A 26,249-nucleotide genomic window follows, 5' to 3' on the forward strand; every position below is an offset into this window, starting at 1 on the left:
ATGAACAAAAATTTTAATAACCTTCTAAGGCCATAATTACCAACATATGTAATTGTTGTTATATAAAAGAAATTTACAAACAAATTACAAGCAATACAACAAATACTATAGAGATACACATTAAATAAACTTGTTTTTCAGGTACATTAGGTTTATTTACCATGTATACATTTATTTAACATATTTTGTTTTATTATAGGTGCCCTAGAATTAAATATTGAATTTTCTTCGGCATAGTTGAATAACAAGAGTTCAGTACGTGGAAAAGACATACACTGAGTCTCAAACACCATTGTTTCCTCCTCCTTATATCAATCTCATTTGTTTTAAAAGACCTCAGAAGAACAGGCGAATCTCAACATAACACAGACTGTTACGTAACAGTCGGGATCATTAATATGTACGCCCCCAATATTTGCATATGCCAGCTCATGTTCAAGGCATTAGACAAGGGCAGCCAGTATTAACGTCTGGATCTGTGCACAGCTGAATCATCAGACTAGGTAAGCAAGCAAGTACAATAGCAAAAAATGGCAGATGGAGCAATAATAACTGACATGATCCATGATATCATGATATTTTTAGTGATATTTGTAAATTGTCTTTCTCAATGTTTCGTTAGCATGTTGCTAATGTACTGTTAAATGTGGTTAAAGTTACCATCCTTTCTTACTGTATTCACGGAGACAAGAGCCGTCATTATTTTCATTTTTTTAAACACTTGCAGTCTGTATAATTCATAAACACAACTTCATTCTTTTTAAATCTCTCCAACAGTGTGTAATGTTAGCTTTAGCCACAGAGCACCATCAAACTCATTCAGAATCAAATGTAAACATCCAAATAAATACAATACTTACACGATTAGACATGCTGCATGACGAACACTTTGTAAAGATCCATTTTGAGGGTTATATTAGCTGTGTGAACTTTGTTTATGCTGTTCAAGGCAAGCGCGAGCTCCGGGGGCGGGGGAGCACGAGAATTAAAGGGGCCGCAACCTATATATCGGCGCATATTTAATGATGCCCCAAAATAGGCAGTTAAAAAAATGAATAAAAAAAAATCTATGGGGTATTTTGAGCTGAAACTTCACAGACACATTCAGGGGACACCTTAGACTTATATTACATCTTTTAAAAAGACACTCTAGGGCACCTTTAACATTAATGACAAATATAGGCTACAGTCCCTTTAAGACCGAATCCATGGATACTGACACATCCTGTTTTCACCCAAATGTTTACGTCTACTTAAGCCATAACCGACTATATTTACGTAAGATACTCCACACGATGGACATTTTGACAACTATGTGTGCATTTGACCATTCAGGAAAATTCTGTCAGTTACGTCACGTGAGGTATCGGTCTTTGGTATCGGGGGTATTTTTACAAGTACAAGTACATGAGCTTGGTATCGGTGCATCCCTAGTTTTTATATTATTTCATGGTACCTTGTCTTTTTATTGCGTCACTTTCCATTCAAATTGGAATCTCGGGCTACATATTTCCAGGGCTGGGGAGTAACGAAATACTTTAAATATTGTATTTAAAATACAAAATTTGAGTAACTGTATTTCATTACAGTTACATTTTAAATGGGTGGTAATCAAATTACAGTTACATCTGAAATGTATTTTAAAGGGATAGTTCACCCAAAAATGAAAATTTGATGTTTATCTGCTTACCCCCAGCGCATCCAAGATGTAGGTGTCTTTGTTTCTTCAGTAGAACACAATTGATGATTTTTAACTCCAACCGTTGCTGTCTGTCAGTCAAATAATGCTAGTGGATGGGAACTTCTACAATAACAGTAAATAAAACTTGCTTAGACAAATCCAAATTAAACCCTGCGGCTCGTGATGACACATTGATGTCCTAAGACAAGAAACGATCGGTTTGTGTGAGAAACCGAACAGTATTTATATCATTTTTTACATCTAATACACCACTATGTCCAACTGCGTTCATCACTCAATTCGTTTGGTCTGATCGCGCTCTGGCTACGGCAGTGATGTCTCGCTCTCATTGAAGTATATGCGTGAGACATCACTGCCGCTGTCAGAGCGCGATCAGACCAAACAAATCGAGTGCTGAATGCAGTTGGACATAGCGGTGTATTAGATATAAAAAATGATATAAATACTGTTCGGTTTCTCACACAAACCGATCGTTTCGTGTTTTAGGACATCAATGTGTCGTCACGAGCCGCAGGGTTTCATTTAGATTTGTCTGTCGTGTTTTATTTACTCTTATAGTCCAAGTTCCCGCTGACTTGCATTATTTGACTGACAGACCACAACGGTTGCAGTTAAAAATCATCATTTGTGTTCTACTGAAGAAACAAAGACACCTACATCTTGGATGCGCTGGGGGTAAGCAGATAAACATCACATTTTCATTTTTGGATGAACTATCCCTCAAAGTGATTACTTTGAATTTTAATACCATTTATTTAATTTAAATGTAAACAGCAATTGGTGATTCTCTGACACTGCAAAAACATCCTAAACTAGGCTACAGTTCTGCTCATAAGTTTCATACCCCTTGCAGAATATACAACATTTTAATAATTGTAACAAAATAAGAGGGATCATAAAAATTACATGTTATTTTTATTTAATATTGTCCTGAATAAGCTTATTTCACATAACAGATGTTTACATACACTCCACTCTTGTCGTTACCTGAATGATCCGTGACTGTTTTCATGTTTTGCGATAGTTGTTTGTGAGTCCCTTGTAATTGTAAGAAAAGGTAATTGTGACTTTTTATCTCACAATTTCTTTCTTTTTTCCTCACAATTTTGAGTTTGCATCTCACAATTCTGACTTTTTTTTTCTCAGATTGCGTTTTATAAAGACAGAATTGAAATTCAGACTTTTCTCTCGCAATTGTGAGTTTATATCTCACAATTCTGATATATTTCTCTCAATTCTGACTTTTTTTCTGGAAAAAAAATTCTGACTTTATAACTCACATTTGCAACTTTATATCACCAATTCTGAGAAAAAAGTCAGAATTGTCAGATAAAAACTCAATTACCTTGTTTTTGTGTTAGCCTACATACATATTAATATTCCAAAGTATTCGAAAGTATTTAGATTAAGTTACAAAATTTGGGTAATCTAACAAAATGCGTTACAAATTACTTTTTAATGCATGTATTTTGTAATCTGTAGTGAAATACATATTAAAAGTAACCTACCCAGCCCTGCATATTTCTTTAGAGGTAAGGTTCATAACTCTGCATGTTTTTTTTATTTCCGTAGCAGAAGACAGCAGTGGTAACAATTACCTCGGCTCAGAAGCCCACCACCACAGTCATTACAGCAGGGGCCCGTGTGCAGCCTGCACCACAGACAGTCCTTAAGCCCTCTGTGACCCCTCAGAGTCCCAGCACGACCTCTGCCGCTGCCCAAGTTAACAGAGCCCCTGTCCTCTCTCAGGTACTGTTAAAATTAAAGGGTTAGTTCACCCAAAACTGGTGAAGACTCACCACTAGACTCACCCTCATGTCGTTCCAAACCCGTAAGACCTCCGTTCATCTTCGGAACACAGTTTAAGATATTTTAGATTTAGTCCGAGAGCTTTCTGTCCCTCCATTGAAAATGTATGTACGGTATACTGTCCATGTCCAGAAAGGTAATAAAAACATCATCAAAGTAGTCCATGTGACATCAGTGGGTTAGTTAACCCTTTAAACTCTTTTATTCATACTGTGACTACAGCACCTATTGGTGGATATGGATTCTAGTTCATTATTTTTTGTAAAATTCTGGAATTTTCATTTCAGGAAATGCAAGAGAATGTAAAGAAGTGCAAGAACTTCCTAGCAACGCTCATCAAACTGGCATCCCATAATTCCCCCTCCCCGGAAACATCTCGGAATGTGAAGGCATTAGTGCAGGATCTGCTGGTAGGTATTAAAAAGGGGTGTGTGTGTCATTTCTTCATCACTATGGGCAGTGTTTTGATTGGACCACTTTATTATTTCATTTTCTTTAAAACATTTGATGTAGCAGTTTATTGTGGTATTTTAAGTGATAGTATTTCATCTAGTGCTTTTACTCATGCTAAACTGTAGATGTCAGCATTGGCAGGGCTCAAAAATATGATTTTTCTTTTTCTTTTTCTGCTGGCTCAGACAGGCCAGTACACAGCCTGATTTGTGCCTGCTCAAAATTCAGTGTAAAGACATAATGCCACATAAAAGCTTGACTAAATTATGCCTGTCAAAGTATATGGTTTTAAGTGCATTTAAGCCACCTCTGAGCAGCATTAAACAGTCTGTGTAAAGACACCAAATGCAACTGCAGAAATGCTTCTGTCACCTTTACAGTGTACATTTGGCATAATTTTTGCCAATATTTTCACTGTGTTTTTTAGATTTATAGTTTTCTACAAATAATTTGCTACAAAACTATGAATTCACACCTAATGGCAATAAGTGTGAATTCATAACTTTGTAGCAAATTACTTCTAGAAATGATTGAAACGTCCAGTACATGTAAAACAAGAGCAAATCTTTTTATATTTAACTGATATGCATTTTCCCCTCTAAAACCTGCAAAGGATGCAAAAATTGAGCCTGAGGAGTTTACAAATCGCCTGCAGACAGAGTTGAAATCATCTCCTCAACCGTACCTGATCCCTTTTCTGAAGGTAGGACTCATAACTTTCCATTATAAAGCAGTTGCACTTATTGTTCTGAATTACACTAAATCTGTTTCCCCTTCTCTTTGTACAGAAAAGCCTGCCTGCTCTTCGTCTGACACTTCTGAACTCCCAGCAGTCTTTAACTCAGCTGTCTCAGGCCTCTACTACGTCCACCCCACTGACGGTGAACACCATTAAAGCTCCAGCGCCGAGCACATTACCCACCACCATATCTACTATCCGGCCGGCTGCTGCCCTGACTCCCACTACCACCATGGTACTGTTGCTTTTTTATGATCTATCGTAGGGCTGGTCAATATATTCAATATTCATATTTAATATGTGAATGTCCATAACAATTGTATAAATTCAACCCTCTGCAATGCAAGTAAAACTCTTGCATATGTGACTAAATCTTCACTCTGGGTGACTCTAAATAATGTCTATCATTGGTCATTGGTAGTGTTGTCAAAAGTACCGGTACTTCGGTACCAAGTCGGTACTGAAATTTTGAAAATGTGACGATACCTGCATTTCTGTAGTACCGGTAGTACCGAGATTCCGGGTATATTCGGTACCCACTGATAGGGCTGTGGCACTATTTACGTGAATATGACACGAGTGAAGCACAAAGCTTTGTTTACAAAAGAAATAATAGGTTAGCAATTAAATGTGACATCGCAGCCATGGAAACATTTTGGTTCATGCCGAATGAGAGGTATAGGTGAGTCCATACATTTAAGCTTTATATTCTGCTTTGCCAGTCGCGATCATGGTCACCTGATTATCAGCGAATTTAACAATATTCCATTAGTTATTCCACTGAACATGGAATCTCTGTTTCTTTTCTCAAATCTTCACTCACGCAGGGTATTATAAACGTTTCTTTCGTTTGCATTTAGGCCTATTATATTCGCATTCTTTACTGTGGTAAAGTAGAAAAAACACTGTAGGACAGAAACCTTTTTGCTTGCACATCAATTTCTATTTAAGAAAGTTTGTGCTTGTTATTAGACTTTATAAGGCGCGTTAAGTTTATTTGTATAGCGCGTCTCACACGCTAGTGATTTTTTTACTTTCGTTTTCTCTGGCAGCGCAAAATAGCCTCAATGTCTTGCCTCTGCGGAGGATAAAACTCGCTCTTCAGACCTTTTATAACAAGTGTCAGTTGCTCGTAACATCAGGAGAAAACATGAAGATATTATTAAAGAGAAATGGTCTCTTTCCTGCTCGTGTCCACATCCCTCTCAAAGCGCAGAGCGGTAGGCCATATCAAAGACTATAATAACGGGACTTTGGCTATATGACGCATCTTTGTGTGGAAATAAAAAAAATATAAATAAAAATTTACTTTCTTATTATTTAGGTTACCATTATTTACCGATATTTATTTCATAGTTTTATAGGCTGTAGTGTGTTGTTTCACTGACGGAATCGCTAAAATAAACACGCACACCTGTTACCTCTGTTGAAAAAAACAGCATATGCTGGTAAAATAGGTTTTGAAGCTGGTTTGAGCTGGATTATGCTGGTCCAGGACCAGCATAGGACCAGCATGGACCAGCATAAACCAGCTCAAACCAGCATACCAGCTTTAAAACCTTACCAGCATATGCTGGTTTTTTTTTTCAACGGTACAAAATGGATATTTGAGCATTTATTTATTTTTTTCTAATTTATTTCATTGAGGTAGCCTATACATACACACACAAACATACACACATGCTCCAAGTCATATTTAATTTTAAAATAGGCTATATAAAATAGTAAAATAGTTCCAACAGATTTTGCTGTGGTACCGAAATTGGTACCGAGAACTGTAAAATTTTCATGGTATCGGTACCGACTACTGGAATTTTGGTACCGTGACAACACTAGTCATTGGCTAATAAATTCTTAGATTTTACTCGCCAATGTGTGTTAGAGGCGAAGTATAAGAGTAGCATAAATATACTTTCACTCGCTGAATACTCTGACTGAGCGCTTGAGTTCGCTCTCCGTCAAGCGATCTGTACTATTTCAGTTCAGCTCAATGGATGCACAGTGTACCTGTATTTGGCATACCACAAACTCTAGTGTGAAGGCATATGACTTGCTGTCGGCATGCTGAGAGCATCGTTTCTCTCACACACACAAAGAGAGAGAGAGTCTTACATACCATGCAGAATCTATGTGCTACATGTAAACAATCGTTGTTGTATTTTCCTGTCAAAATAATGGAGTGGTGATTTTATTGCCAAGGTGTGCATTGAAGGTTGATTTTATATTTGAACATTCATATTATAAAACACTTTATTTTTGAATATTCATAACAAATTTACAATGTGAACATTTGGGTTATTTCAATGCACTTTTTTATTTTGCTATGACGTTTTCTAAAGATCATGTTATTAAATTAATTCCATGATTTTCGGTAAGACGTATAATAGTATCTGATTCAAACTTAAATACCAAAAATAAGTTTGAATCATTTCAGGGAATGATTCATAACTTGTTGATTCAGTGATTCACAAATGCCTCACCATGGCTTTTCTTTTATACATTATCCTAATTGAGTTAAAATGTAGTATTAATGCATATAAATAGAAATATTTTTATGTCCATGTGATAAACATGATTATTATTAATGCATTAAACATTTTGAGTGTAATTGGTTAAGCCTGTTTGGTTGAAAGGATGCTTTATCTAATAAAAATCTCTTTTAAGTCAATTTTAGAGCAAATATATTAATATAGTGACTTATTGAATATCTTCAGATGCCTGCAAATATCTTTTTTTTTTAAGCTCTATCGTTCAGTACTTGTCTAAAAATGTTCATATCCTCTGTGTTTTTGTTCTCTTCAGGCTGTTAAGAGGCCCGGGCTTCAGGCTACTCCGACACGGATGCCTGTGGTGATTACGCAGGCGGTTCGTGCTCAAGGTAAGCTAATGAGAGACTTAATGAGCTTAAAATCCTTTTTAAACACACCAAAAGAAAAGTGATTGAGGCTTAAGTGTTCCTTTTCTCATGCAAGAGTCCAACAGAAGTACCCCAGTATAATTAAAAGTATTATTGCAGGTGCTGTTGGGACACACTTGCAAGTGAGGAACCCCATGAGTGTGGCTTTTCAAGCCTCAGCCAATCAAAAACAGAAGCTAAATGACCCTGGGGGTGGGACTTTCAGGTAGGTTTTCTAAGAGTCCAGTAGGACGCAGTGTTTCTCTAGAATTGTTAGTTGTTTTAATAGGTGCAGACAGAATTTGAGAATGTAGAACTGGGTGTGATGGAATGAACTGTGTTCATGTCTATCTATTAGTATGGTAAAGAAAAAAGAATCATTTTAAAAAGATTCAGTAAATCTTTAAAATAAGTTTGGTATCAAACATTTCCTTACTTTTTTATATACATATAAGTGTGGCATTGACTATGTAAACTACTTTGTGCAAAAGTTAGATTTTAAGTACGAGATGTGATATTAATTGATATTAATTTAATGATATTGATTTTTAATTTAAAAAATATTATAATTTTTTACAAGTTCTTTCACAGTAAATGACTGCATGCATACGTGTAATATATGTAACATAATTTTATATAAATGCATTTTATATAATACAAAATATTTTTAATATATATCTTTATATGTATACATCATAATATACCTGCTTCATGCATGGTAAAGCTCTTGTATCTCCTCCGTTCGTGTCTGCAGGGATGATGACGACATCAATGACGTGGCATCCATGGCTGGTGTGAACCTTAACGAGGAGAACGCCCGTATCTTGGCCACGGGTTCGGAGCTGGTGGGCACCCAGATCCGTTCCTGTAAGGACGAGGCCTTCCTTCCTGCCAGCCTGCTCCACAAACGTCTCCTGGAGACCGGTACAAAATAGCACACCGCCACAATACTCTCATACACTGGAGCGGCAGTCTGGCAATGTGCTTGTCAGGATCAGTTTCTCCTGGCAGGTTTACAGTCATAAAAAGGTTTAGGCTGTACCGCCACTGTGTGGGCAGTTAATATTCTGTCTAATTACTGTATCAGTGTTGACTGACGTTGTTTGAGGGCGGATCTTTAAATGGGTGTGGGATTATGAATGGATTTAAACAAAAAGCTGATGAAAGCTGGCCCGATGAGACAGGAAAGATGTGTCACTCTTTTCAAAGCTTTATGATTCGGCTTCTTGATTTAAATGCCATAGCGAGAAAAAAAATGTATAGCTAATAATTTTGGGCCAGATTAACAGTCAGGCATATGAATAGTAGGGATCTGCACACTTTGTTCTATGTACTTTTAAAATCAACTAAAAAAACAATAGCCTTAAACTAGAGTAATGAGTGTTAAAGAAGCACATAAACAGTGTGTGCATAGTTATGCAAGTTGATGATATATATATATATATGAGAGAGAGAGAGAGAGATAGATGGATATGCACACAGTGCTCAGCGTAAATGAGTACACCCCCTTTGAAAAGTAACATTTTAAACAATATCTCAGTGAATACAAAAACAATTTCTAAAATGTTGACAAGACTAAGTTTAATATAAAATCTGTTTATATAACATCTGTAAGGTTAATAATATAACTTTGGAGAACAAAATTTTCAGTTTTACTCAAATTATGGTGATGCAAAAATGAGTACACCCCACTGAAGATCTCTGGAGCAAAGCTACAAATGTCTAATTTAACAAGAATTCAACCACAGGTGAGTCTAATTATTCATTACACAGGTGTCCAGCAGACAGTTGACTATAAAAGGGTGTTAAAACTCCTTCCCATTTCATGCTGTCAGCAATGGCACCACATGGAAGAGAAATGTCACAAGACCTGAGAAAGAAAATAATTTCTTTTCACCAGAAAGGTGAAGGCTACAAGAATTTCAGCAAAGCTTTACTTATCAGTCAGAATACTAGCAAAAGTGGTACAAAAATTTAAAAAAGATGGAACTGCAACCATCTCAGAGACATCCAGGTCGTCCACGGAAGTTAACACCTCGACAGGAGCGTCTTCTGATGAGAAGGGTTGAAGAAAGTTGGCTTGCAAGTTCACTGCAGTTATCTAAAGATGTAGAAAGCCAAACTGGGGTGATTATTTCCTGTGACACAATACGGCGTACACTGCAGAGGAATGACATGCATGGGTGCCGTCCACGAAAAAAACGTCTCCTAAATCCCAGGCACAAAAAAGCCAGTCTAGAGTTTGCCAGGGCCCATGCTGACAAAGATGAAGATACTGGGACTCTATACTCTGGAGTGATGAGACCAAGATAAATGTTTTTGGAACTGATGGCTTCAAAACTGTATGGCGTCGCAAAGGTGAGGAATACAAAGAAAAATGCATGATGCCTACAGTGAAACATGGTGGTGGCAGTGTCCTTATGTGGGGCTGCATGAGTGCTGCTGGTGTCGTTTCATTGATGGCATCATGAATTCACAGATGTACTGCTCTATACTGAAAGAGAAGATGCTACCATCACTCCGTGCCCTTGGTCGTCGTGCACTTTTCCAACATGACAATGATCCTAAACACACATCTAAGACCACTGTTGGACTTCTGAAGAAGAACAGGGTGAAAGTGATTCAGTGGCTCCTGATCTGAACCCAATCGAACACCTATGGGGAATTCTGAAGAGACAAGTTGAGCATCACTCTCCATCCAGCATCCAGTCTCTAAAAGAGCTCATTCTTGAAGAATGGAAAGATTGATGTTGCAAAATGTCGCCAACTTGTTCATTCCATGCCTAGAAGACTTGATGCTGTCATTAAAAATCATGGAGGCATATGAAGTACTAGATGTAGTAGTTTTTTGTGGGGTGTACTCATTTTTGCATCACCCTAATTTGAGTAAAACTGAAAAACGTGTAATCTAAGTTATATTATTAACCTTACTTTCATGTTATAAGTTAAATAGATTAAACTTAGTCTATTAGTCTAGTCTTTTTGTGTTCATTGAGATATTGTTTAAAATGTTACTTTTCAAAGGGGGTGTACTCATTTATACAGTGCCATGTGAAAGTTTAGGAACACCTTGCAGAATCTGTGAAAATGTTAATAATTTTAACAAAATAAGAGAGGTCATACAAAATGCATGTTATTTTTTTAGTACTGTCCTGAGTAATATATTTTACATAAAAGATGTTTATAGTCCACAAGAAAAAAAAATAGCAGAATTTATTAAAATGACCCTTTTCAAAAGTTTGTGAACCATTGATTCTCAGTACTGTGTGTGGTTACCTGGATGATCTATGACTGTTTTTATGTTTTGTGATGGTTGTTCATGAGTCTCTTGTTTGTTCTGAGCAGTTAAACTGAGCTCTGTTCTTCAGAAAAATCCTCCAGCTCCTGCAGATTCTTTAGTTTTCCAGCACCTTTAGGATATTTGAACCCTTTCCAGCAGTGACTGAATGATTTTGAGATTCATCTTTTCACACTGAGGACAACTGAGGGACTCAAACACAACTATTAAAAAAGGTTCAAATATTCACTGATGCTCCAGAAGGAAAAACGATGAATTAAGACCCAGGGGGTGAAGAAGATGGATCTGAGAATCATACAGTCACTGCTGGAAAGGGTTCAAAAATTATTCACATTTTCACAGATTCTGCAAGGGGTTTCCAAACTTTTGCATGGCACTGTGTATTTTTTTATATATTTATAATATAATATATAAATATAATATATATATATTTTTTTTTTTTTTTTTTTTTTTTTTTTTTCCATTTCATTTTGAACTTCCAAAACTTACTGCTGATTCTGGAAGATAAATTCTTCAAACAGTGGTACAAGAGGATGTGGTGCTGGTCCTTCAAGAGTCACTCTAAATCTCTCGCTCTATAAAGCCTATAAAAATAAAAACAGTCTTCATGTATTTTATAACACTGAAGTTCTTATTAAGAGCGGGTCAATTTTTTAGGATTCTTTAGCTAACCTAAGTCTCTGAGATCCTGACACCTTGCACTTCTGGAGACTCCAGGTAGTTTGCAGTTCTGGAAAATGGTGGTGCTGGAGACTAAAGGGTTCCTGATGGTTTCACACTTAATTCTTCACCTTAACTCGTAATTATTTGCAGTAATTCATTTGCAGTAACTTGTCTTTTCTTCTCCTCCTGTTTTTGTATGACCCTGCTGACCCATTGAGCATTTTGCTGTCCATTGGTCATGCTTTAACTTTCCAATTTCTAGTATTGCATTAGTATTGCATTCTTCTCATGAGCATTTAATAATTTCGAAATCTCTTTTTTTGGTTCATTTTATCTGTAAAAGAAAACCTGCTTAATTATGCACACCTGAATATAAGGCGGTTTTCACTTCCAGCTTTCATGAACAATAATATATTATTTATAAATTATTAAATACAAAATGAATAGCAGTTATTAAGATTGATGTGGTTTGGAATTGGTAAAAGGTGCTTGTAAAAAAAGAAAAAAAAAAGAAAAGTGTTTTTAAATATTTATTAAATGTTTAGCTTTAATTTGTTTCAATTTTAGTTTTAATAATTTTAGGCATGGTTTCATAGACAGGGCTTAGGTTAGATTAGGCCTTAGTTCAATTAGGGTATTTAAGTAGTTTTTATAAACGTTAACTATAAAGAAAAAAAAAACATTATTGGTGTGCATTCTGAGACAAAACGATGGCACTGACATATTTTAAGGTATGTCAGTACAAGTTACTTTTAGTTACAACAGCTCAAACATGCATTTTAGCCTAGGACTAGCTTAAGCCTTGTCTGTGAAACCGGGGCTTAGTGTTTCATCTTAAACTTATTTTAAGTTTGTTGCCAAGGCAACATTTCAAATTTTTTTTTCATTGCAATTAACAAAAATGATTTTTAATAGTTTGAGTTAGTTTTAGTTAACCGTAATAACGCTGCTAGTTGAGTTTAAAGGGTTAGTTCACCCAAAAATGAAAATTCTGTCATTAATTACTCACTCTCCAAACCCGTAAGACTTTCGTTCATCTTCGGAAAACAAATTAAGATATTTTTGATGAAATCTGATAGATTTCTGTCCCTCCATTGACAGCTGACACTTTGACACTTTAAAAAGTTTATAAAGAGAAACTAATCCATATGAATTAAGTGGTTTAGTTCAAAATTTCTGAAGAGACATCACTTTATATGATAAACAGATTGAATTAAATGATGACAGAATTTTTATTTTGGGGTGAACTATCCCTTTAAAAAGTAGAGATCCAATGATTAGTACCCTTCCAATCCCCTCTCCTTGATCTCCACCTAAGACTAGTGCACTTTCTAGTGCACTTCCACTGGTCACTCACTTGCTAAGTCAGTCTAACGATTGCCCTTGTCCGAGCTTGAGGCCTCCCTGGGCTGCGAATGAATACTTTATTGGCCGTCTTCTGATGGCTCTCTGTTAGTTTGCTGTGTGCTGAAATGTGAGGTTGCCTCAGGCCTCTTCCCTGACAAGGTCACTTGCATGCACACTCCGAATGTCCCTGCCTAAACAAACAATGCACATTTCAAACACTAAATGGATTCAAATCTACATACCTGTAGATCCTACATGTAAACAAATTGAATTATTCTGCATTTTGCGAAGACAATTTTAACATGCTTGTCTCCATAAGTCGCAGACATGTGATGCAAGGTGATGCTTTTTGTGACAGTGAAGACTCTTATAACGTTACAAAAGATTTCTATTTCAAATAAATACACACAACTGTTTTCAACATTGATGATGATGATAAGAAATGTTTCTTGAGCAGCAAATCAGCATATTAGAATAATTAAATGGGGAAAATGTGTATATCAACACCAAATCTATAATCAAGACCAGACACCCCAACGCTATACATGCATTCTGAGAACATACTGCTCTAACGTCTCATCAATAATGATTAGTTAACCTTCACATAGATCACTTTCAAGATGTCCTTTAGAGAGCACGAAGGAACAGGAGACTGTCGTATAGACACGAGGCAGGTCTTTGGCTCCCTCTCATCCGAAAAAAGCACCCTCCATTATTGTATTTAAGCAAACTCTCTCTCCCCCTGTGCGCTTGATTTAGCACACAGTGCATACCAATGAGTGCCCGCGGATATGTGCTATTACATGGAGCCCGGCTGTGGTTGTTATGCTGTCGCCAGGGGGGTGGAGTGTGTTAAAAATGTAAATCTTCCTCCGGGGGTGTTCTGCGTGTGTGAGTGTGTGTGATGATTTCAGCTTGATGGCTGGAGGAGGGAACAGGGAGGAGGTGCATTGCGCCACCTGCTGGATATGATGTGAGGAGTGTGATGTGAAGTGAGTGTGTGGGTGTGACAGATGCTAAGTAGTGTGGCAGTGAAGTGTTTACCAGTTAAATTAGGTCATATCATGAGGCAGGTTTGAGAAGGGAAAACAATAATACTTGTCTTTTAATTGGTTTGGAGCTCCAGGCCCAAAGAATCGCTTTTCTTCACTTTTTTTTTTTTTTTTTTTTTTTTTACCTTCCCGAGCAACTTTAACACCAAACTTTGTATCGTTTCAGCCAAGAAGTTCGGCGTGACGGAGGTGTCAATGGAGACGGTCGCTCTCATTTCTCACGCCACTCAGTCCAGGCTGCGCTCCATGCTGGAGAATGTCTCGGCCGTTGCGCAACACCGCGCCGACTCCTGCAAAGTAAGAACCAATACCTGTCCTGAACCATTCACTCCAGAACTTCAAAGAGAAACCACAAACTGACTTTTCCTGCCGACCATTTCTCGTTATATGTCTTTCACGCTGAATATGTAACTCTTAATGTTAACCCTAACCAGAGACTTGATCATGGGAGATACACTAGTAAAAGTTGACTACACTAGTAAGAATAGGCTTTTGTTTTACTTAACACTCTCTAAACTAAACTAATTATACCATACTAAGTAATATCTTCCTTTTATATCTCCAAAGCAGAAGTCAATCAGTACTTTATTTTAACTTTTAAGTCTTTTTTTATAACAGATAAGTAAAGATGTACTTTGGTGTTGATAAAATAATTTGGGATTACTTGATGAAGAACCTGAAATGTTTTAGTCTATATATATATATATATATATATATATATATATATATATATATATATATATATATATATATATATATATATCAGTGCTTCCCACAGGTTTGAAATATACTTGCGGTGGTAGCCGGGTGAAAAATACTCCTATTACCCACGGCACAAAAATGGTCTACTACATGTGACAAACAAACAATGTGTGATTTTTAACAGTATTTTTATTTATTGAAGTTAATTTTAATTAAATAACATATGCATTTAATTACATACTAACATTATGCATTGTAAATTATGCAAAATTACAGCATTTAAATGGTTCACATTTTCCTATGTTCTCCTTGCTGTCATATAGTGTTTCTCTCAGTGAATGGGACACAGTTTTTACTAGTAAAATTTATAAAATGAATAATAATATGTGTCAAATAATGTTCTTAGTCTTTTCTTCCTGTGGGGGAGACTACAATAATTTACTATGAATTAAATGGAAATCAAATTAAATACAATTTATAGTTTAGCCAAAATACCAATAATGCCCAAAAGAAAAAAAGAAAAAAACTTAGCGTGTGACTTTTAATTATAAACAAGCCCGAAATACACCGGGACTCTTATTTTGAAATGTCTGTACTATTGCAGGCTGATCCTTCAGATTCTTACAATCGTCTAAAACATTTTATATAAAAGCCATAAAGTAGACATTGTAATAATTCAACTTGAGTTCATTAGCAATCGCTTGGCATAAATCTGCGCTTTTCATTGATTGAGAATCACTTTGAAGCAGTCTGAAGCACTGTTGCGTGAGCTTGTAGAAAGTGCAACAGCGCCCCCTTGTGACTTTGTAAAATGCAATGCCCTTGGGAATGTCAACGGGAGTAAACAGTTCTGACGCACACGTAACGAACAGGTACGAAATGACTAGTTATTCGATCGCGGATGGTTTCATTATCTTGCGCGGATATAAAAGTATCAGAGGATAAAAATAATAAAAGCAAAAATGTGTCTCCGAATATACTTGGGCGGCTGTTATTATACGTGGGCGGCCCACCCAAGTAAAGTCTATATGTGGGAGGCACTGTATGTGTTTTATTTATATATATATATATATATATATATATATATATATATATATATATATATATATATATATATATATATATATATATATATGTGTATATGTATGTGTGTGTGTGTATATAATATGTATTTATTTATTTATATATAATTAATTGCACATTTTCTGTTATTAAAAACATTGGAGTTTTTAATATTTTTATATTGTAGTAATTTCACAGTTACTCTCCAAATGAATGTAACTTAAAGACAGTATATTTTAAATATTTGTTTAATGTCATCTTTTTTATGAATGAAGGCCAGTATCACTGATACTAATACTGCTACTGTCTATTAATTATAGACATTCAACATTACAGTATAACTGAAAGCTATCAATTTCAACATTTATTAGGCTTTAAAAAATAACATAAAACAATCTTCACATTAACCCATCATAATGAATGTCATATTTATTTTATCTGTCTGACAGGTTGGAAATATACAGAAATTGAATAAAGTTATCAAACACTTTACAGTCTCTACTGCATAAATTATAAATGAAATATAGATTAATCTTTATTAAAGCTACAAGTTTCTGTTACCTTTGTTCTTTGATTAACATTAATGACAGACATCACAGCAACTGGTTTATTAGGTTACTGTCACTTTAAGAGCTGCCGCTGCCGATCTGATGCGCATCTCATTTTCTCAAGTTCATTTAAGATGGGTTTTTTTTTAACTCATTTAAGACTGCTCTTGTGAGGATGCTTGACAAATTGGCATAATTTTGTAATTTTTTTCTTTATATTGTCGGCATAACAATTTGAATGAAAATTCATTAAGTGCTAGAAAGTTTAGTATCACTAACATGTAAACGATAACAAAATGTATTCTTTATGAGTGATGTACAGTAGCTAAGTAAATAAATGTCACACAGCTGTTACTTTTACTGCCTTCAAGTCATGCTAGAATGATTGTATTTACGAGATGAGCACACAAGAGCACCACCACGATGTTGTATTTACCTGTTAGACAATCCGGATTTGTTGTAAGCCCTCACTTTCAGAATGAGGAAAAAAATCATTGCGGAACCAAACTGGTATTGATCATAAGTTGTAACTGATAATGTAGACTGTACGATTTAGTTTAAATGTATGCGCCACAAGCTTTCTGTGCTTATTGGTAATTGAAAAATTTTACTTATTCTTTATTAAGATTTGAATATATGCTAGTTTTGTTAACCTTATTGTCATAGAAGACAGGTTGAGGAAAAAAACTGAAAATCTAGACTTGAATTTTGTACTAAGAAGAAAAAGAATATCACAAAGAGGATAAGGTGTCATGTTGCGATTTGTCCCGTTCTGAATTTGAAACAAACTCTTCGAAATGAGTAACTGGCACGGCTGTATGAAGTCAGCCTGTTGACATCAGCGAAAAACAAGCCAAACTTGAATGGAGACGGAAAAGTTGGCCCTGCAAGTGAGGCGCAGCCTCAGCGCAAAAGAAAGCGTGCAGGATGAGATGAGAAGAGCAGCGCCGTTCCCGCTGCTAATAGGCTATAGCCTCAGAAGTGCACGAAAATGTGAGGGTTCCTGTGTGTGTGTCGCTCTGCTTTGGTCCTCCACTGCGCCTCACGCAGCTCTTTTACCTGCAACGCTAGAACAACCATCGCAGGAAAGAGAGTCTGGGGCTGCCTTGCAGAGACACTGCGAAAAGCACAATTATCCCATTAGCTCTGGGTGACCTACTAACTTCACTTTCATTTATGTACGAAAGGGAAAAGAGTGAAACTTTATGCAAGCTGGAGAAAAGTTAGTTCGCTCTTATAACAACGTAAAGGTGATGAACTTGTTGATGAGGAGTTTTGTGTTTTTGTTTCCCCAGGATGAGGAGCTGTACGAGCAGGCGTCGGATGTGCGGACCCAGCTGAAGTTCTTTGAGCAGCTGGAGAAGATCGAGAAGCAGAGAAAAGATGACGAGGAACGGGAGCTACTAATGAAAGCCGCAAAAGTAGGTTTGAGTGATGCGGGAGTGGCCATTGGCGCCAGTCTGCCCATCAGCACCTTGCCAACGAACACTGGCTTTTCCCGCACACGTTGGCCACTGTTTAAAAGAAAACCGGTTGTGCTTTTAAGCCTCGGAGAGAAAAGACAGTGTTATTGAGACACAAGATTGCACTCTGCAGCTTCATACTGTAGCAAATTGCAGTAATGGCAAAGCCAGAGGGATTTATCCAGTCTCGAGTTGATTTGATTGTACTGTTGCCTGGACTGGAGTACATCAGGGGAAAGGGAATGAGTCTTCTGTTAGGGAGCGAGAGAGGATGTTTTAAATTTGCCTTGAAGTTGCTTTCTTTCTAAGGAAGTGACACTATCTCACTCACTGAGTTTGTTGGGAAAAAAATCATGTTATATGTAATGGATGAACCTTAAGGCATCACTACCTTTACCTTTTTGGCACTAATCAAGTGAACACTGCTTATAAATTAATCAAGACTACATGGCTTTTTAAAACAGCTATATGGCCAGACATGAGGATTAGGAGGAATTTTCTGGGTTCTAAACAAGTTAAGGGTTCTAAAATTCTTGCTTCTTCAAGTTATATAACATATAAAGAGACGGTATTAAAATGATGGAACTAAAAACGGAAACTAAAATGAATTGTTTTAGATACTAAAAATGCATTTAGATATCGCATTATAATGTACAGAATAAAAAATAGATATTCATTTTGAGATTTGCTAAAAATTTAAATTATTAGTGCTTTAAAGATTAACTTAAAGTGTTAGATGACGACAAATGTAATCTAAATGTAGAAGAAAGATAAATAATTAAATATCCAATATCGGCTGATGCAGGTAATTAAAAAAAAAAAAAAAAATCATATCGGTTGGTAATGTCAAAATGATCAGATACTGCCGATACAATTTCTATTGAACGTTTCCTTTAAAAAGGGTTTGTTTCCAAATATAAATGAACCAAAACCAATCAGCTCCCATCCCTGTATATAGATCTGTTCAGGAAGTGCATATTACCATTTTTAAATTCTCACTGATATGATAGGCCGATAATTATTATATAACACAATTAAATGTTATTGTCTAAATCTATTGTCTAAATAAAAAAAAAATAAAAAAATTTAAAAACTATTGTTCTAGATGCTGTAAGTGAGGTATTGCAACATTATAACGGTATGAAAAATGGGTATTCATCTTGAGATTTTATTTTAAAAAATTTAATTTTTTTTAAGATTAACTTAAAGTGAGTGTTAGATGACAGCAAAGGTTATCTAAATGTAGAAGATAGATGAATAATTAAATATCCAATATCGGCTAAAAATCATCTTTTTTTTTTTTTTGTGAGACATATCAAAATGATCAGATACAGCTGATACAATTTCGATTGAATATTTTTTTCAAAAGTTAACCAGTCTGTTCAGGAATTGCATATTACCGATTTTAAATTCTCACTGAAATGATAGGCTGACAATTATTTCCATGTTATGGACGATAACTGATAAATGTCCGATATTAGAATTCTATTGTCTAAATAAAAATAAAAACAAGAAATTAAAACAATTGTTGTAGATATAGGTATAAGTGAGGCATTGCAACATTATAACAGTATGAAAAATGGGTATTCATGTTGCAATTTTTTTTTTTTTTTTAAATTAAATTATTAAAGATAAACTTAAAGTGAGTTTTAGCTGACAGCAAAGGTAATCTAAATGTAGAAGAAAAGGGCATGAATGATTAAATATCCAATTTCGGTTGTTGCTGATAAATTACAAAAAAATCTTTGATAAACAATATACTAATTTTAAATTCTGGCTGATATGATAAACTGTTTCATTATTTCCATGTTATGGCCCATAACTAATAAATGGCTATATTAAAATTTGATACTATTGTCTAAATAAAAATAAAAAATGTAAATCAATTGATCTAGATGTGAGACATTGCAACATTATAACAGTATGAAAATTGGATATTCATGTCGAGTTTGACAGTGATATTAAATTATTAGATTAAGTATTATTAGATTTAAAGGGTTCACCCAAAAACCGACTCATTATTGGCCTGTTCCTGCATCAGCATCACATGCGTTGTGCTGCTCACGCCGTTGGTCAATACTGAGTAGTACATGGAAGCCCGCACCATCTATACTCCGTAATACAATTTTTTTTTTTTTTTGTGCTCAAAGAATTATCGTTGCTTCATAACATTAAGGTTGAACCACTGCAGTTACTTGGACTATTTTAACGATGTCTTTACTACTTTTCTGGACCTTGAATGTGGTGATTGTCGCTTTCTATGGAGGTTAAAAAAACTTAAAAGTCAAAATTATTGTCTGTGATAAACGACTGCGTGTCATAGATGCTGCCAATACAACTTGTATTGAAGACAGAACATTTCATCTTTTTACTGGGATTTAAGTTAACCAAAAGAAGTCAATCCCATCCCTATATATAGGTCTGTTCAGGAAATGCGCATTACTCACACATCACTTCCTAACTATTTCATCTGTGATGGCAACACTTGAGACTGCATATAGATTCCAAAGCAGCAACAAACGGCTAGTAGCAACTTCCCAGCATGCATTGCTCTCCCTTGAAGTTTCACTCCTTAAGATACGGTGGGGGTGTGACAATTCCCCACAGGAAAAGGACATGGCAACATGAAAGCAGAGGTAATTAGTTGACTTAAACGACAAATGCTGATGATGACGCTGACAATGTCCCGCTCCGAAGCAACTCCCAGTGCAGTGCCGTCCCTATTCTAATTAATGCAGTCGACTAATTGAGATGTCAGCCAGAAGATAATTGTTCTTATGTTGCTGTTGCTGGTCTCATATAAATACTGTTTGGGAATAGACTTGACCTATTTACATGCACATCACTGCAAACCAGCAGTTTGTCAACATTGTAGAATTATTATTAGACTTTTTTTTTTTTGTCAATATATAGCAAAAGTTCAGGTAAATGAACGTCCGGTTTAAAAAAAATTTGTGTGTATGTATATGTGTATGTATATATATATATATATGTGTGTATATATATATGTGTGTATATATATATATATATATATATATATATATATATATATATATATATATATATATATATATATGTGTATATATATATATATATATATATATATATATATATATATATATATATATATATATATATATATATATATATATATATATATATATATATATATATATATATATGTATATATATATATGTGTGTATAATATAGTCATTATTTATTTGCAATTCCTATATTTTTTAACAATATTCATACAGTATATTCATACAGAACAATATTCAAACCGGTCTATTTTAGTTCTAATGTTTCTCTTTGCTTGCAGAGTCGCTCGAGGCAGGAGGATCCCGAACAGGCCCGGCTTAAACAGAAAGCTAAAGAGGTGAGCTTTATGGGAGACTATTTAATAGTACTAATAAAAGTGCTCGACATACATTTTTCATGATTATGCCATTGCTATGACTTTGACATCATTTAGTCTGACATTGAGACAAATGGTCTTATTCGTCTCCTAACAAGTTTATTACAGCATGGGGGAGAAGTCATCATTTTGCTGAGATGTCACACCGCCCTGCTGCCATCATGAGTCTAATATGGGCTAATCTTTGGCTTGTGGGGGGCATGACATGTCTGAGTACTATGAATTTTTCATCAGGTTTAATGCCATTAAAAGCAAAATTACTTTATTTTGTGGAAGAAAAAAAGCAGATATTTTGAAGAATAGCCTGGTTGCCGTTTTTTTTTTTTTTTTTTTTTTTTTTTTTTAAATACAATAAGAACGAATGAGTTCCCCCGTTTTCGTACCTCAGCTTACTACTGAAAGAAGATACATATGTGTGTGTGTGTGTATATATAATAAAAAATACAATGAATAAAAAATACAATCATTTATGAATGATAGATAAATTGTTGCTTGATTTGCAGTAATTGCTTTATCTTATTTTTATACAGCTACATTATAGCTGTATACTTTACAGAGATTATTACAAATTAAGCAAAATTGTTTAATGGAAAATGTAAATATATTTTAAAATATATAATAAAAATGTCATTGGTATATTTACATTTTTAAACTTACAAATTATATTGGTTGATTCATCATGTTGTTGAAACCAATCAACAACTTAATTTAGCAGCCAATATTTTCATAACTTCACATATTCCGATGCCACCGGGATGTGAAAACGAATGAGGACTGGTGCTGTCAATCTTCAAACGGATACCAAATCACCATAAAAGTATCAAAAAATGTTTCATATACGCTATATTATAATATAATAGTGTGCTATATTCCAGGTCTTCTGTAGTCAACCAATAGCTTTGTGTGAAGAACAGACTAGTGATGCACAAATATTGAAATATTAGGTTGATACTAGGGCTGCACGATTAATCGCATGCTTTTGTCATGCGTGTCTCGTCAGTAAAGCCGGTTCTGTGATTAGCGGTAAATGTCCATCACCTGCTTTCAAATGGAGTGGCACTTAATATACAGAGCCGTAGTTCGCGGACAAGCTACGCAATATCGCGTTCGTAATCGAAAGCGATTCATCTGCGATTATGAACACGATATTGCGTAGCTTGTCCGCGAAATACGGCTCTGTATATTAAGTGCCGCTCCATTTGAAAGCAGGTGATGGACATTTACCGCTAATCACAGAACCGGCTTTACTGATGAGACACGCATGACAATCTCGTGCAATTAATCGTGCAGCCCTAGTTGATACCGATAATAGCCAGTAATTATTTGCATGATATGCCCAAGAACTGATATGGATAATGTTATATAGCTATACAACTTTAAGAAAATGAACACTGTAAAGGTGGAGATGCTCCATTATAAAACTGTTTGTGTGTGTGTGTGTGTGTGTATATATATATATATATATATATATATATATATATATATATATATATATATATATATATATAGCATTTTGGCTGATACCGATAATTCTTTATATTTGGAAGCCGATATATTGGCTGATAAATCTAAATTCAAATTTTTATATAATTTTTGAGAGCCTGATTACAAAGACAAAAGTTTCACCATTAAAAGCCATTTCCCAAGCACACGATTATAATGTTCTCATAATTTTATGTAGCCTAAATGACCAACTTGCGCTGCACATGTTGCACTTAACTGTAATTTTAAAGGTGCCCTAGATTCAAAATTTGAATTTACCTTGGCATAGTTGAATAACAAGAGTTCAGTACATGGAAAAGACATACATTGAGTTTCAAACTCCATTGCTTTCTCTTTCTTATTTAAATCTCATATGCCCCAATATTTGCATATGCCAGCCCATGTTCGCAACATTATGAAAGGCATTAGACAAGGGCAGAACGTCTGGATCTGTGCACAGCTGAATCAACAGACTAGGTAAGCAAGAACAACAGTGAAAATGGCAGATGGAGCAATAATAACTGACATGATCCATGATAGCGTGATATTTGTAAATTGTCTATCTAAATGTTTCGTTAGCATGTTGCTAATGTACTGTTAAATGAGATTAAAGTTACCATCGTTTCTTACTGTATTCACGGAGACAAGAGCTGTCGCTATTTTCATTTTTAAACACTTGCAATCTGTATAATTCATAAACACAACTTCATTCTTTATAAATCTCTCCAACAGTGTAGCATTAGCCCGTTAGCCACGGAGCACAGCCTCAAACTCATAGAGAATCAAATATAAACATCAAAATAAATACTTTACTCACATAATTCGAAGCATGAGTACAGCATGCATAACGAACATCTTGTAAAGATCCATTTGAGGGTTATATTAGCTGTGTGAACTTTGTAAATGTGCTGTAATATAATTGAGAGCTCGTGTGGCAGGGAGCACACGAATTAAAGGGGTGGCGTGCTGAAAAAATCAGTGCATATTTAATGATGCCCCAAAATAGGCAGTTAAAAAATTTTTTAAAAAATCTATGGGGTATTTTGAGCTGAAACGTCACAGACACATTCAGGGGACACCTTAGACTTATATTACATCTTGTGAAAAAGCATTCTTGGGCACCTTTAAGTGATTCCAATCATATTTCAAGCAATTCAAAACCATCGTGGTGGACAGTGCACATTTGAAGTGTCTCAGTTGAAGGAAATAATCCATTATTTATCAGCTTTGATATATCGAACAAATTTTCTTATTGGGCCTGTAATGATAACAATAAAAAATGAACATATATCAGCTGATACGGATATAGCAGCCGATATATCGTGCATATCTATATATAGTACATATATGAAGTTAGCATCACCCTGGTTCCCTCGACAAAAACCCAATCAAATTTTTCAGATTATTGCAGAAAATAAGATCTGTGACTAACAAAAGCTTATTATTCATGTTTTTTGTTTGTGATAATCTTCATAAATGAACACAAATTTTACGAATTTTGAAGCATAAACTCAATCGTCAGAAGTCAAAAGCTAAACGTAGGCTATTAACGAGCTATACCACGGACACATGACTTCAACGTCACCGTCATTAAGCTTCCAACAACTCATCCAGTCTTTGTTTAAAAACATTTTCCTAGAAAGTTTAAGCTTTAATAGTTTGCAAGGGCGCGATTATAAACGCAACGAGGCTGTGAAAGTGGACTAGTGATTAGATGATTTTACCTATTTGGCTGATGATGTTTTATGTCCCCACCAACCTCTGTAGTTAGCAACCGCCATTTACAAGACAATTAAAAGCTTAAAAAAATCAAGTGTATTACTGATTAATTTAATATTGTAGAATAAAATGTGAAAATATCTTGAGCTTGTTCACCACAGACCTTATTTCAAGCATTTAACCAAAAACCCATTTATAAAACACATTGACTTTTGGATGATGGACCCGGAAAACTGGGTTTTGACTTACAAATATGTCATCCCGGCAGCAATTTAAATGTCAGTCAGTTCCTCACACAAAGTTATCATATATCATGCTGGTGGAATATTGCATGGTGATGATCACCTCTCAGCAAATATATATATATATATATAGTTAAAGATTCTTCATTAGCACAGTGAACAGCTTTCAGGCTGTAATTTCTATTGGATGCCAAGCAGGAACTTACAATTTTGGATACAGCAATTGGCCCATTTTTAGAAAAAGACACGTCTCTGTTGTCATTTCCTCTCCCTTTCTGTAAATAAGCTTTTTACACACCACATGTCGCAATGTCACCATATGTCTCTGTTTGTATTGACAACCACTGTTGGATCTCATCCGTTAAAGAGGATCTTTTCTGAACCCCAGCGATCATTCAAAGCATGTTTTATTCAAATCTAGAGCCGCATAGCCCATTGTCTCTCTGTTGCTGTGGATATATTGTTTGTTTCAGCACTCTGTTGTTTTTCTTACCTGAGGGCATATAGTTATGGAGAAAGAGAGAAGCACTTCTTGAAGCTTCTTTGGTTCATCTCCTTTTTTTCAGATCACAGTATAGCTAACTAGACTAAAGAGAAACGCTGAACAGTACAGTTCTATATATTTATTTACATGATTCACCTCAAAGCAAAATAGCAGCTCCTCATCATTGTTGAAGGCCTGTCTTAAAGCCTAGACAGATTCCTCCTCCCTTCTCCGAACCCCCGTTTTCGTACCTCAGCTTACTACTGAAAGAAGATACATATGTGTGTGTGTATATATAATAAAAAATACAATGAATAAAAAATACAATCATTTATGAATGATAGATAAATTGTTGCTTGATTTGCAGTAATTGCTTTATCTTATTTTTATACAGCTACATTATAGCTGTATACTTTACAGAGATTATTACAAATTAAGCAAAATTGTTTAATGGAAAATGTAAATATATTTTAAAATATATAATAAAAATGTCATTGGTATATTTACATTTTTAAACTTACAAATTATATTGGTTGATTCATCATGTTGTTGAAACCAATCAACAACTTAATTTAGCGGCCAATATTTTCATAACTTCACATATTCCGATGCCACCGGGATGTGAAAACAGTTTTTGTAAACTTGCTCTGCTGTCTTGTTTTCTTGGATTGTTGGCTCATTATCAAGGGTTTACACCGTGTGCTTCACCTTGTTAATAAGGAGTTCTGGAAGGTGATAGATCCTTCAAAACCCCCAGAGCCCAAAACTGCCACTCACTCGCTTGGAAAAACTCTGCAGCTGGTATTCAGCATATCAAAGACTCCTAGAATCACACTAGAATTAGGATCAGGAATCATGCTCGTGTTTTCTCACGTCCTTGACTTCATCCAGCGCCCCTAATTGAACCGCTACACTCCACATCAACCTGTGCGGTTATTAAGGTGTTTCTCTCGGGCGAGTCATTCTGGTGGGCCGGACTGCAGATAAGGATCAATAGAGATGGAGAGCAGCGCTGGCAGGCTCACTGTCTCTGCCTTTCTCTCTCTTGCCTGACCTTTGTAAATGATTATAGACTACAAGCATTTCTTTCTTCACCGCCTCCTGTCTCTCTGTCTTGCCAACAGACAGGTAGGCAATTGAGAGAAAATGTCATTTCGACAAAACTAGTA

The 26,249-nt window shown here is 35.4% G+C and overlaps 1 protein-coding gene across 3 annotated transcripts in view; it reads left to right on the forward strand.

Moving 5' to 3' along the window:
* Positions 1 to 26,249, forward strand: part of si:dkey-219c3.2 (transcription initiation factor TFIID subunit 4) — a 60,870-nt gene that overhangs the window by 9,241 nt on the left and 25,380 nt on the right. For 2 of the 3 annotated variants that reach the window (XM_048159286.1, XM_048159285.1), the window contains exons 3-12: positions 3,275 to 3,451; positions 3,799 to 3,921; positions 4,578 to 4,667; positions 4,753 to 4,938; positions 7,506 to 7,581; positions 7,720 to 7,825; positions 8,354 to 8,523; positions 14,126 to 14,256; positions 17,567 to 17,692; positions 21,058 to 21,114. In XM_048159286.1, the coding sequence (XP_048015243.1) occupies positions 3,275 to 3,451; positions 3,799 to 3,921; positions 4,578 to 4,667; positions 4,753 to 4,938; positions 7,506 to 7,581; positions 7,720 to 7,825; positions 8,354 to 8,523; positions 14,126 to 14,256; positions 17,567 to 17,692; positions 21,058 to 21,114 (1,242 nt within the window). The remainder of the gene's footprint in view (positions 1 to 3,274; positions 3,452 to 3,798; positions 3,922 to 4,577; positions 4,668 to 4,752; positions 4,939 to 7,505; positions 7,582 to 7,719; positions 7,826 to 8,353; positions 8,524 to 14,125; positions 14,257 to 17,566; positions 17,693 to 21,057; positions 21,115 to 26,249) is intronic. The other variant, XM_048159287.1, reaches the window with a different exon arrangement.

The sequence above is a fragment of the Megalobrama amblycephala genome, linkage group LG15 (assembly GCF_018812025.1).
Source record: "Megalobrama amblycephala isolate DHTTF-2021 linkage group LG15, ASM1881202v1, whole genome shotgun sequence".
NCBI classification, from domain to species: Eukaryota; Metazoa; Chordata; class Actinopteri; order Cypriniformes; family Xenocyprididae; genus Megalobrama; species Megalobrama amblycephala.